Below are 13,468 nucleotides of genomic sequence, written 5' to 3'. Positions count from 1 at the left end.
CACCTTGTTAAGTTTTATTTTGTATTGTCCTTTATTCTCAGTCCCTGCCAGACATGCAGCACATCCAGGAAGAAAACCTTTCTTCACCCCCATTGGGTCCTCCAAATTATTTGCAAGTCTCCAAGGACTCTGCCAGTACAAGCAGCAAGAACTCTTCCTGTGACACAGATGACTTTGTACTGGTCCCACACAACCTTGCTTCTGACCACTCATGTAAGAGTTACTGTTTGTGAATCCAGATGCACTGTGCAGGAATGTACTGTACATTATCTGTAATGCTCCACTCTAGTGTGTCATTGTGCTCTTCAGGAATAGGCTCCTCCAGGGGACCATTTGTTTCAGAAGTCTGCGTGGTATACATAAACATGCTAATGAAGTGATCCTCTACAGAACAAACTGTCACTGTATTGTATATTACTTCATACAGCAGTAGTCTCCTAAGATATTTTATTATGGTTTACAGTCCTATTTTAAAACCTAAAAGTTTAACTTTTATTTGAATACTTGAATTGCTGTTAAATGTATATAAAAGGAGGGGCATGTAAAGGAAGAAGAAAAAAAGAACAAACGTATGATTAGTATAAAACCGATTTCTTTTTTTCACTTTTGTCAATGTAGATTATTAGACCAGTAATAAAGATTTCCATATAAATCAGGACTGCGCAACTCCAGACCTCCAAATAGAGGACTAGGCCTATCCCCATGTTATCGCAGGCTTCGTGACTGCTTGGCTGTCACACGTGTAATTATCTTTCTTGATGTAAAGGCAGGGAATCCAAGGATTATTTCTTAAATCTACCTACCCACAATAAGGGGTATTTGGTTCTGTAAACTACATCAGTGTGCCAAATGAATGCCGAAGTAAGAAAATTGTTCAGCAGGACTTTCAAAGGATATAACATATGGATTTTTTTTATTATTATTATTATTTATGATTAGTTATCATTGTCTTTTGTGTAAATTGGAAAACAGATAAGACAATTTTTGGATGCGAGTAATAGGATTAAGCAGTATCCTGGATTTGGTGCATCCCTAACATCTTTATGGGGGTTTTGAATTTTACATGAATTTGAATCCTGATTTCCCTGCAATTTTGGTGCACACTTTTAATTGACCATTTAGCTCCATTCTGCTACATTTTAACGCATTCCATTTCTGGTCTTTTCTTGCTAAGAGAGTTTGTTATTGAGCAAAACTTAAAAATATTTTGATGCAACCCTAATTACTAATATATCAAATCCTGTATTTGATACTTATACTTGATAAAACCTGGTCTGTTTCAAGTTTTTGTTAAGAGAGCCAGTGTGGAAGTTGTTTAAGAGCAAAAGACCCTGGTTACTAGTCACCATCCCGGCAAGCATAACTAACTTGGTGGTCATGTGATGACTATTTAGTCACCACATGACCATTTTGCATATTTGATCCCCTCTATGCATTGTTTAGTTGGTTATGGGGTGAATAATAATTTGTTATGGAATTTCTTTTGCTTTGGGAAACACTCTTTCCATAGATGAAGTTGACATGTATTAAGTTTTGGGGTTTAGTATTCCTTTTAATTAGCGAGACATACTTGCTACTCAGGACAACTGGGCTTCTACTGCAAGCAGTCATTTCCTCCCCACTTCTCTCACCCATTGTGCTGTAATGAAACAAAACAGGTAGACAGCTTCAGTGGCTGTCACTTCTGAGCAGAATAGGCCTTGCCCAGGCACTGCTAGTGATAAGTGAATTTGTGCAAGGATGTTATTGGCTTGGGTAAAAGTTTTTGAAGATGCAAGGAATAAATATTCATAGAGTAGCACTTTACCATCCATTGAGTGATCTAGTAAAATCAATTTTGTTCTTATGTTAGCTATGCTATTTAATCATTGTTAAAATACAGATATTTCTTGACATAGCTGAGTTCTAATCTAATTTTCAGTTGTGCAAAAAACTTTACCTTGCAAAATTAGCCCTGATGCATTGTGTAATACAGCGGGTTAAAATGGTATGGATTGCAAAGAATCTGGTATTTTCCTTTCATAAGTGCAAGCGATTTCTTTTTGAAAAAGATTCCCATGATGTAGCTTAACAAATGTCCATTGAAAATAAGTCTGTAAGTATTATTAAATGGGGATTTCAGTAAAGGTCTGTTACGAAAATATATTACTTCAATTAACGTCTCTCTTGTCCTGTAGGCTATTGATTGGTTGATTCATGCACCCTGGGTGTATAAATGTGTGTTGGAGGCCATATAAGTTTGCTCTAGTGAAGTTAATGTATGTCCGTGTATTGCAGATGATCTGCCTACAGGGACAGCTGGGCGCAGAGCATCTAGTGAGTTCATGATGTGTGGAGGGTAAGTTATTATCTAGTTAGTCTTTTATTTCATGTAGTTGATTGTGGATGATGTCCTACATAACGAGTGGTTTACAAGAAAGTGTTTTATAGGAAAACATGTCTATTGTATATTACTATTTTTTTATTTTTGTTTTTACAGTGTGTTCTGCTGTACAGAATGCATGCAACCCTTCAATAAGATCAGAACTTGTCACTTGAATAGAGTATATAGGTTACACTTACTTGTGTGATTCAGGGGCGGACCCAGACATTTGCCCTACCTGGGGCGATTTTAGGGGGGGACGATTTAGGCCCCGCCCCCTTTCTGTGTTCTAAGGCTGCTGGCGGCTGCACAGTATGTGTAGGTCCGTTCAGCAGTGAAAGTGTGCTGTCCCGCTGCTCTGACTTTGTTTAAAACACAATCAGAGCAGCCGGGCAGCACACTGCCACTGCTGAACGGACCTGCACAGTGTGCAGCTATCGGCAGCAAGCCCCCCCCCCCCCCTGGATCCGCCACTGGTGTGATTATTATCTTGTCTACTTTACAGGCAGTCATCTTTAAATACACTTGGGGATTCTAGAGAGAGATGCAAAAACTCTCCTCCAGCTCCTTGCACTACAGATTTTTGTTTTTGTATTGTTGCTTATCCACTATATTTATTAACAATAATAGTGCTAGCTATACATGGAAAGTTATACAGTTATTTAGCATAGGAGAAGAAGCTTAAGTGAAATGGAAATCTGGTATTTGATGTAGGATGAGAACCATACGGATAACCTAGTCTTCCCATTTATATTTCTAAGACCCTAAAACCCTACTTGATCCTCAGCGCTTTTTTTTTAGATTTATGGTAGGCCTAGGTTTATCCTATGCATATCAGAAGTCTCCTACTGTATTAGTCTTGTTAAATCTAAAATTCTGACCCAAGTCAGCCTGTGGTGTCAAGTATATCTGGAAGCGCTTCAATCAGCTGGAGAGAATTGACACAGACCAAGTTCTGTATGCAAGGAATATTCTCTAGTTTATTGATACAAAGATACAGGTTTTTATAGGCTACTGAATAAATGAATCCTACGTCATATGCATACAATAGTTTATACCACTAGTTTATGAGAAGCGCTACTGATTAACTTTCTCACGTATTCTTGAGGTGTTTACTTTTCTCCCCCTTCTAAGGACAGATGAGCCTATTATTTCTTATCTCAAGGGGAGTTGGAGATATGCTATGTGCAGCACCATGGATACAGCTCCCATACTACCAGCTGGATATGAAGCTCATTATTGTTTTCATAACTGGTTACATTCTTCAGGTGTTCTCTATTAGTTCAACTTCAAGGCCATAGGCTCACATATTGCAAAACTGCAAGTTAACAGAAAAATGAATAATCTCTTCTAGCAAATAATATTTCTATACAAGTTACAATAAAATGGCTGAACAAAGGCCTTATGAGGCCTTAACAAAAAATCATATTTAACATTTCCCATCTTTTATTCAATTTTCGACCCTTTCTCCTCCTACCTACCTAATCCTATCTATAGAACCACATTCTTAATAAGCAGGTACTTATACACATGTAGGAGGCCACATGCATAGAGTTGGTCCCCTTAGGAATCTGTCAACTCATCCCCCACTAATAAGCCTGTGATCCTCCCTGTCCTAACTTGATTTATGAGGAGATGCATTTTGGCAAATGTCCATGTCTAGAAAAGATGGTTTCTTAGAAGATGGTTTCTTAAAAGATGGTTTCTTAAAAGATAGTTAATGAGTCTATAGTAGTTCTGCAGGCCTTGCATGTCCTTTGTTCAATCTTTAGTAGTTTCTTGTTGCAAACTCTGCAGTTCTTTGGCTTTGCTAGTCCAAATAATTCATGACACTCATAGTCTGGTCAGGTTTCAGAAGTAATTTCTGTGATCATCAGAGGTTCGGGATTTTCAGTGGTTCCCTTTTTGGAGAGACAACAATCAAGTGTCAGTAACTTCTTAATCAGCCATATATTTAGTTTCATTATCACCTATACGATCAACAGGATTGCTAAACCATTTGCTACTAATGCCAATATTTCCAATATCCAACATGAATCATTACTGACAACTTTACCAATGAGGTTATGCATCTGCACAAAGACATTTTCAGAGTTTACTCTACTATGAGTGCAAATTGTTGAGCACTCCTTCCCATATGTTTCTCACAGTGGCATAGGCAATATGTCACTTAACTGTCTGTTTCATACTGGGTTAGGGAGGCCTTAATCCCTACTTCAGTCACAATTATTCTGGCAAGACATATCAATACAATGAGACAGTCATTTCTATTTATCAGAACAAGACTCCCCTGATTTGAAGACTTTGCAGTGTTATGCGTGAATCCAGGTGTCTCTTTCCTGTACTTCCACTGCCATGGGAGTCGTCAACAGGACTTGATAAGGACCCTTGTATCTGGGTTCAAGACTTCTCCTGATGTGCTTTCTCACGACCACCCAGCCCCCCAGGGTGCAGTTTATGGGTACCTGTATCAAAATTAGGGTTTGCAATGGAGGAGAATATTTGACCATGTATTTCAGTTAGTTGTTTCTATAATAAGGCAACATAATTCAACAAATCACTATATACATGGTGTAGTTGCTATGGAAAATAACAGCCTGTTCTGTTTGCTGTGCCAAACAATATCTCATATGGTGTTAAACCTGTGTCTTTCCTAGCAGTATTTTTTACTGAGTGCAGGTAAACATGAGATCCATGGCAGACCTGTTTCAGCCATTATTTTCTGCATTTTCAATTTCAGTGTACCATTAAGGCGCTCCATACATCCTGAACTTTGGGATCTGTAGGGGGTGTGATAGTTTCTGGAATCCTTGCCCCGTAAAGTGTATCCCTCTGTCACTTACAATGACCTCTGGTACACCATATCATCAGATTACCTCATTCGCAATTTTCTTGGCTAATGCTTTAGCATTTGCTTTTCTATACAGCCATGTCTCCAGCCAGTGACTAAAGAAGTTGACACAGACAAGCACATTCTCAAAGCCCGAGCATTTGGGAAGTTATAAAGTCTATCTGTATCCTCTTATAGGGATCTTATGTCTGGGGTGTGCTTTTCCATAGGACAGACTTACTCGGGTTACTTTGTGCACAGACTAGGCATTCTGCCACTAACGACTGTGCTGCTTGGGCGAACCCTGGTACTATCCATAAGCTGCTAGTGAGTACAACCATAGCATCTTTTCCCAGATGCACTTTCTCGTGTGCTATATTGGCCATAATGGGATAAACTACTTTTGGCAGACACAAACGCTGACCTTTACACCACTCCTTGCACTTCTAGTGCTCCATGTATTGCCCAAGTCTTTTTCTTATTTTCTGTTGCTTGTCTTTCCATAAGTTGGAGTGTGCTCTGGTCAAACAGGGGTCAGGGGGTCACCATGTAAATAGACTCCCCTTGGGGTACTGGGGCTATGGCGGCTTCTCGTGCGGCCTGGTCTATTTCACTTAGCTTCGGGGGTAGTATCTCTGTGTGTGTCTTCATCTTCATCACTGTTTGGAGGACAGCTGGAATGCAGTGAACAATGCCCTGGTATGTTCATCATATTGACTGGTTTGCTTGCTGAACCCATAAGGTCCCTACTTTTCCATACAGGGCCATAATCATGCGCAATTACAAATGCATAACTTGAATCAGTGTAAATATTTACTCTTTGTCCTTTTGCATATATGCATGCAAGTGTCAGGGCCTTTAGTTCAGCTTCTTGTGCTGACATGTGACTCGGTAGAGTCTGTTGAATCACTATTTCTGTGTGTGTGGTTACAGCACACCCTGTATACGGGACAGGATCTATGTGATAGTGTGAACCATCTACAAAAAGAGTGATGTCTGCATCTGGTAATGGTTTATCTTTAATGTGAGATAAAACCAGAGATTCTTGTTTCATTAGTTCTATGCAATCATGTTCAGAAAAATTTTGTTTGCATTTTTTTTTTTCCTTTCTTTCTGTTCAAGCTGGAATGGAATTCCCCCAAATCCCTAGGGTAACCCCAATATATACAGGTACTTCTCCCATCTTTTGAAACTTGCTGCAATAAGGCAGCAGGATTCAACATTGTGCACTGCTTAAGTGTAACGTTACTGGGAGTAAGCAGTGCTACTTCATTAGGATAGGCTTCAGTAAGGAGCATGTGGAATCCAAGGACAAGGTTCTTGGTTTCTGAGTTCCACAAAGTTTACACTCATTAGATGGAGTGTACAGTACAACGGTTAAGACAGATGTGGTAACTTTAATTCTTCTGGAAGAGAAACACTTAGCTTAAATAACCTGTTAATAAGCCACATCATCAGTTCTATTAGTGTATATAATAATGTGTTGGGCCACAATACTCACAAACACATTCCTGCATTGGGTGTAAACCCCTGTAGTCATGGGTTGCTCTTTTCTTTATATGGTTGGGTTAAACTTTTATATTAGAATTTTCTAATTATGTATAATGATCTATACATTACTATGGGCCTGAGTCTGGTTCTTCCAAACTTGGCTTTCCTTTCTAGTCTAGTACACATCTACAGCGCACAGCAAAGGAAAATAACGTGCAATCTATATTCCTCCTGCTAATATCAATGAACTCCCCTCTCTGGTCTCCCTTGGACCTTTAAAAAACTTAAAATACAGTTTACTCAGATTCCCCTTGTCTGAAGGTCTTAACATATATCTGTGAACATGAGAGGCTCTGGGGCCTCTTGTGCTTCCTTTTTTTTTTTTTTTTTTTTTTTCTTCTAATAAAAAAGGAAAGGGAGGAAGAAAATACACAGTGCGCTCGGCAAGTGTTATATGTCACTCATTTCACAATAGGAGGGAATGTCCTTTGTGCTGTATATCTTCATACTTAGTAAATCTGGCCGGTAACAAATGTTTTGCTTGTGCTTGGTTTCTGTCACAATGTACGATACCGTTAAGGTAACTGGGTGTCCTAGCACAATATCTATACTCTTTTCAAGCACTAAAGCAGAGTAGTATGCAAGTGACCTTAGCTTGCGACCATGTATTTGTGTCAGTACTCCTTGTACATGTGCACTGACTTCATAACAAAATAATGTGAAAGGCTTGTCATAATCTGGCAAAGCCAGTGCTGGCGCTGAAGTTATTTCAGCTTAAAATTGGTTAAACATTTGGTTCTGCTCAGAGGAGAGTATAAATGGCTTGCTATGATCCAGAAGTGCTAATGCAGGAGCACATACAATTGCTCTTAAAGTCTTAAATCTTTTTCATTTCTGTAAAAATATAGAATTCCCATCAATGCATTACCATACCCACAATAAAGAGAATTATTTACAGTATATGACAATTATAGCACAGTAAATAAGGGCAGTAAATGTCTTTACAAACACTGATTTACTCAAAACTGTAATGAGGATACAAATAAAAACCTTTTGCTTTCTGCACATACAGAAAAACCACCTAGTTCATGCATTTGCTATGCGAATAGCACATAAACTCTAATATCTCTTCCAAAACAAGGTAATCATTACTCAGAAGAGTTTACGTTATTTAAATCCTTCATTAGTTTATACTTATGTTTGTTGTGGTGCAAAGATGGTGCATTGGAAGTTAAATCAATGCAATCTGGATTGCCTAATGGGTCTTTGCAGCTGGAGACCTGTGAATAAAAAAACTTTTGCATAGAGATTAACATTTATTTACTAGGAATTACTGTAACTGTAACATGCGTGTATACTGTTATCAGGTAACCAGTGAACAGCTGCTAAAAGCTTAACTGTGACGCTATGCGTTCCATGCCTTGATTTCCTCAAAGGGGCAGTCCCTAATTTCACAAATAGAGAATGTCAGTGACGAGACCTGGGCGAGTGTTCAAAGCCACTCCTTTCTTATCATCTCTTAGTACAGCCCTTTTAAATGACACTAATTAAATTTCCGGGTTTAGAAACATTCAATCTGGAATCTTGGTTCCAAGTATTCAACCATTTTAAAAGCAGCACTGTCTCATAAATCAGAGTACTCTCGTTAGACACAATACATTGTGTCTGTAAATCATTCAACATTTTCTCAACAAAATCTCTCTCCCGTGACCAAATATTCACAAATATTTCTAGATTCTGTGATTTTCGTGTTCAAAGTAAAAATATATTCACTTAAGTCTCGCTCACAGACGACATTTTATCTCGTAACATTTCTTTAAAGGCATAACAAACCCTCCTGATTTCTGAGAACATTCATCAGCGCCATTTTAACACAGATAAAAACAGCATGTAAGCTCACTCCCACAATTCTCAACTTCATTAAAGAGAAAGCTATATTTCTGAACTTCAGAAACAAAATTATTTTGTTCAAATACAGAAACGGCTTGTTGGATCCCAGCCAGCTTTGTTCTGACACTAGTACTTATAGTGATAATGTACATTATTTACAATCTTGTCCGTGCAATCGGACCAAACATTTTAAAACTTCTTTTGTATCTTTTTAAAAGCTTATCATTAAGCAATGAATGTACAACTTTTTCAACCTTGAAACATGTCTCTTGTAAAAAACGGACAAGACAGACAAACATTGTGATTTAAAGTAAATCAAACATCTCCCTTATAGAGCACTAAGACAGAGAACAAACAATGTGAATTATCACGGATCTCTCTCACACGCAGTAAGACGGAGACAAAACTCACATACAGAGAAAGAAAACTTAACTGACATCTTCCAGCCTACTGCTGTGGAACTACAAGTCCCAGCATTACACTAAATACAAGTTAGCTTCAACATGTTATCATCAATCAGCACTCCGGACACATTTCTTTAATTTTACATACATTGTCAAAAAACAAAAAACAGTGTGCTTCTTATCTCAACACACTGAAATCATTTACACAGAATAAGGGAGGGGCACATTTCACTTATTCAGCTGCACAGGATCAAACATACATTTATAATATACAACCTACTTGATTCATTATTCAGCTTCCGATGCATTTAGCATATCCACATATATTTCGACTTTTCAGATCTCTTAACTTTCCTGTGCCACCTCAAACAATCTCTTGGGGTTTGATCTCAATACCCCTTTGTTCTTGTCACATTACCACTTGCAACACCTTTGTTTCTCCATCCACACATATCTTTGGCTATCCCCGCTTTCTTGAAAAATTCCCTGCAGACCTTCTACTCCCCCATTTCCTTTAGTCTTTGTGCATCATATCTATGAGGGAGCTGCTGTCATTTGTTTACTATCTATATTACTCGTATTGACAGTATTCTGTTGAGTCCAAATCGGGACTCTTATCTAGTTTCTGTGGGTTGTCCTTGCACTGGACGTCCCGTTCTGTGGACTCCTTGTACTGGATGTCCGTGCTAAATAGCTTCTTTGACAGTATCTGGGACGAAGGTCTTTTGGAAATCTCTCTTACACAATTTGGGCAGATTACAGAATCTCCCTTCTTTGATATACCTCTGGGGATGGTGTCTAAAATGTTCACTCAATGTTCAAAACAATAACTCTCTAAATCCCTCTATTCCATTACATGCTTCTTTGATCAATGTCTTATGTGACTTTTATGCTTTATACATCATACATAGGTACAAACACATGCACTCAAAATTCAATCATCTTTCAAAAATCTAATCAACAATACAATTACAGTAAACAAATTGGGTTAATACTGTATTATATTAATCAGATGATACTTGAGACTCACAAATTCGCGTGTCAGGTGCCTCAGACAGACATGAGGTGACCCAGACTAGGAAGACCAACGAGTAGAAATCTACTGACCGCGGATGTTGGGGTTCAATGTGCTGGGAAACCTCCGTTGTCTGTCTTGTAGCCTGCTGGACAGCGAATCTCTGTGGCGACCTCAAAGTTGTTAAATCTAAAATTCTGACCCAAGTCAGCCTGTGGTGTCAAGTATATCTGGAAGCGCTTCAATCAGCTGGAGAGAATTGACACAGACCAAGTTCTGTATGCAAGGAATATTCTCTAGTTTATTGATACAAAGATACAGGTTTTTATAGGCTACTGAATAAATGAATCCTACGTCATATGCATACAATAGTTTATACCACTAGTTTATGAGAAGCGCTACTGATTAACTTTCTCACGTATTCTTGAGGTGTTTACTTTTCTCCCCCTTCTAAGGACAGATGAGCCTATTATTTCTTATCTCAAGGGGAGTTGGAGATATGCTATGTGCAGCACCATGGATACAGCTCCCATACTACCAGCTGGATATGAAGCTCATTATTGTTTTCATAACTGGTTACATTCTTCAGGTGTTCTCTATTAGTTCAACTTCAAGGCCATAGGCTCACATATTGCAAAACTGCAAGTTAACAGAAAAATGAATAATCTCTTCTAGCAAATAATATTTCTATACAAGTTACAATAAAATGGCTGAACAAAGGCCTTATGAGGCCTTAACAAAAAATCATATTTAACAGTCTCTACCACCTATCTAATACACTTTCTGTAAGATATTCTTTCTCAAACTAATCCTGCCATCCTCCAGTTTTAGTACATGTCCTCTTGTTCTATTTCTCCTCTTGCTATATACAGTCATGGCCAAAAGTTTTGAGAATGAAACAAGTATTGGTTTTCCAAAATTTTGCTGTAGAACGCCTTCCTTCTGCACCTTGTTAAAACCCTTGATATATTAGAACTTTTCTGGCTTATACCCTCTTTCTCTGCTCCAAGCTAGATATAATGAAATCCCGGTCTTTCCTCTACAGTGTTTTTGTTTTGTTTTGTTTTTGTTTTTTTTGTTTTGATTTAGACAAAGTCTTTTTATGCGCAATCACTGATTTGACATTTTGGGTATATTGCCTCCAGACTCCAACACTGTGCTCTAGGGAGAAAATTTATCAAGCTGCCAGTTTGAAAAAGTGGAGATGTTGCCTATAGCAACCAATAAGATTCTAGCTGTCATTTTGTAGAGTGTACTAAATAATTGGTTGCTAGAATCTGATTGGTTGCTATAGGTAACATCTCCACTTTTTAAGACCTGCAACTTGATAAATTTACCCTCTAGGTTTGGTATCACTAATGACCCATATAGTAACCACCGCCCCTCTTATTCTGTGTATTCTTCTTCCTATGCAACCTAACAAACAGACTGACCTTCCCCTATTTTAAATATTTTATTTTGTGCATGGCTCTAAATTTGGATCTACTACTGGCTTTTTAACCTTTGCGTTGGTTTTTTTTTTGTTTGTTTGTATCTGCCCCTTAAATTTTAGAAGAAACAAACAATTAGCCGTGCACCTTGCTAGCTAATACGATACTAAAATCTCCACTCATTTTCCTTCTCATGTCTATGGGACACATGGGCAGATGAGCAGAGATTTTGGTAAAACTCCACTGCAATGTGTCTTCTTGGACTATTTCGGAGATACCTCACGGCCAAGTGAATTCCCCCTTTTAGGTATCGGTAAATAGGCAAAACTCCTACATGGCTCTGCTAGTAAATTAAGTAGTGTAATGCATTCTAAAACTAGCTCACAATGCTCACATAGGTGAAGGCTGTTAAGAAAGACCAGAGAGGTGCTGAAAAACCTGAAAGTTTATCCCGACGTTGATGACCTTCAAGTATCGCCAATTAAAGTGTTTGTTGCTTTTTTTTTTTTTTTTTTTGGTCTTATAACTGTAGTTTTTAGACTTTTAATGAACCTGAAAATTTGTTTAAACAGCAGCAGCTTTTGGACAGCTAATGGAAGCATGCTGCCGAATGCCTGATCCCTGGCTTCAGACATTTTGTAATATTTATCAAACCCCTATAAAAATTGCTATAAAATTGACAGAAATAGTTTACAAACAGGCATAAAATTCAGACAATCTTAGAATTCGTAGCCAATAATATTCGTTTCAAGAGTATATGGCTTGAGGGATATATATTCATATACTGCTTTTTCTACTGGCTTTAGTCTTGCTATGATGTGGTTTGAGCTTTCAGGCAGAAAAATCAAAAACAAAACAATGTATAATGTCCAAAGAATCTAGTTTTGGTAACTTGCACTGACCATGTAGGACATTGGGCCATCATTAGTACAGTGTTCTTACTCTTTATTGATCAAAACCTTTCTCACAGGATCAGAGGACATAGCCATTGAGTGCTCAGAAAATATATATATATATATATATATTATTTATTTTAATATAGGGACCGTCCTCATTTTCCTGACTTGCGAGGCCTGCAGGTATCCAGTGCCAAGTTTACATTTTTAAGTTGTTGCTAATAAACACTTGATGGTCTACTTTGTACTGCCAAGGCTCTGTGGTGACGTGCAGGAAGACCATGAGCTGATTGCCACCAACCTCTCCCATGTGAACAATGTTGTGTTGAAACTGGAAACCTAATAAACTTAATCTATGAGAGGTTGAACCACAATAGACAAAGTTTTTACACTGACTGAATCACCTTAATGCACCAACACTTTTTTAAAGGGCAGCGGTTTCTAGAGAATTGATTAGGAGTTTGCTGCCAGTCTTTCACTTCAAACCACAGCCATTTTTATATAGCACTTGTCTGTCTTTCTTTTATATGTGTGAGGTTTTCCCTAGGACTCGTCTCGTTCCACAAGTGTAACTTAAACATAGAAATATGTACAGGCTTTTTTAGTCCACCTATAATTGTACAATTACAGTGGTACATGGCTTTGATTTAAGTCCAGTAGAATTTTGTTTTTATTTGTGCAATATGATGTAGCACATGCCCTTGTGTTTCTAACTCCCATTGTCCTATAGATTGTAAGCTTGCGAGCAGGGTTCTCTTACCTCTCTGTCTGTATGTATTACCCAGTATTGTCTTTATCAGTGTTTGTTCCCAATTGTAAAGCGCTACGGAATTTGCTGGCGCTATATAAATAAATGTTCAGGATGACGATATTTCATAGTGTTAAGTATTGTTTTTTTTGGGGTTTTTTTTTTATCTGATCTTGAGAATGATCAATTAGCAACTTTTCAAAGGGTATGCAGTATCTAATATTACTAGTACTTGTGTATGTTTTGTCTGTTGCTTGACATTTATTTCTCCCAGCATTTCAAATACTTAGCCTAGATCTGTGTTGTATGTTATGTCCACATGGCTGCTTTTTTGGGGCGTGCAGAGAGTGCTGGGAGGTGAATGTACACAGGAAGTTACTTTTTTGGTCAAATGCCCTGGTT

At 38.1% G+C, this 13,468-nt stretch overlaps 1 protein-coding gene and 1 long non-coding RNA gene across 2 annotated transcripts in view; one reads left to right on the top strand and one right to left on the bottom strand.

Annotated features, from left to right (window-relative positions):
- ULK2 (unc-51 like autophagy activating kinase 2) overlaps positions 1-13,468 on the top strand; it is a 92,830-nt gene that overhangs the window by 60,107 nt on the left and 19,255 nt on the right. Inside the window, exons 13-14 of the mRNA XM_075195160.1 lie at positions 42-213; positions 2,278-2,338. Coding sequence (XP_075051261.1) covers positions 42-213; positions 2,278-2,338 — 233 coding nt within the window. The remainder of the gene's footprint in view (positions 1-41; positions 214-2,277; positions 2,339-13,468) is intronic.
- LOC142138466 (uncharacterized) lies at positions 3,316-7,871 on the bottom strand. The gene is made up of 2 exons (XR_012688043.1): positions 7,333-7,871; positions 3,316-6,612 (listed from the first exon to the last, which is right to left on the bottom strand). It is a non-coding gene; the product is annotated as an uncharacterized LOC142138466 (long non-coding RNA).

The sequence above is a fragment of the Mixophyes fleayi genome, chromosome 2 (assembly GCF_038048845.1).
Source record: "Mixophyes fleayi isolate aMixFle1 chromosome 2, aMixFle1.hap1, whole genome shotgun sequence".
Lineage (NCBI taxonomy): Eukaryota > Metazoa > Chordata > Amphibia > Anura > Limnodynastidae > Mixophyes > Mixophyes fleayi.
The sequence above is the reverse complement of the archived record's forward strand: the minus strand, read 5'-3'. Positions and strand labels throughout refer to the sequence as shown.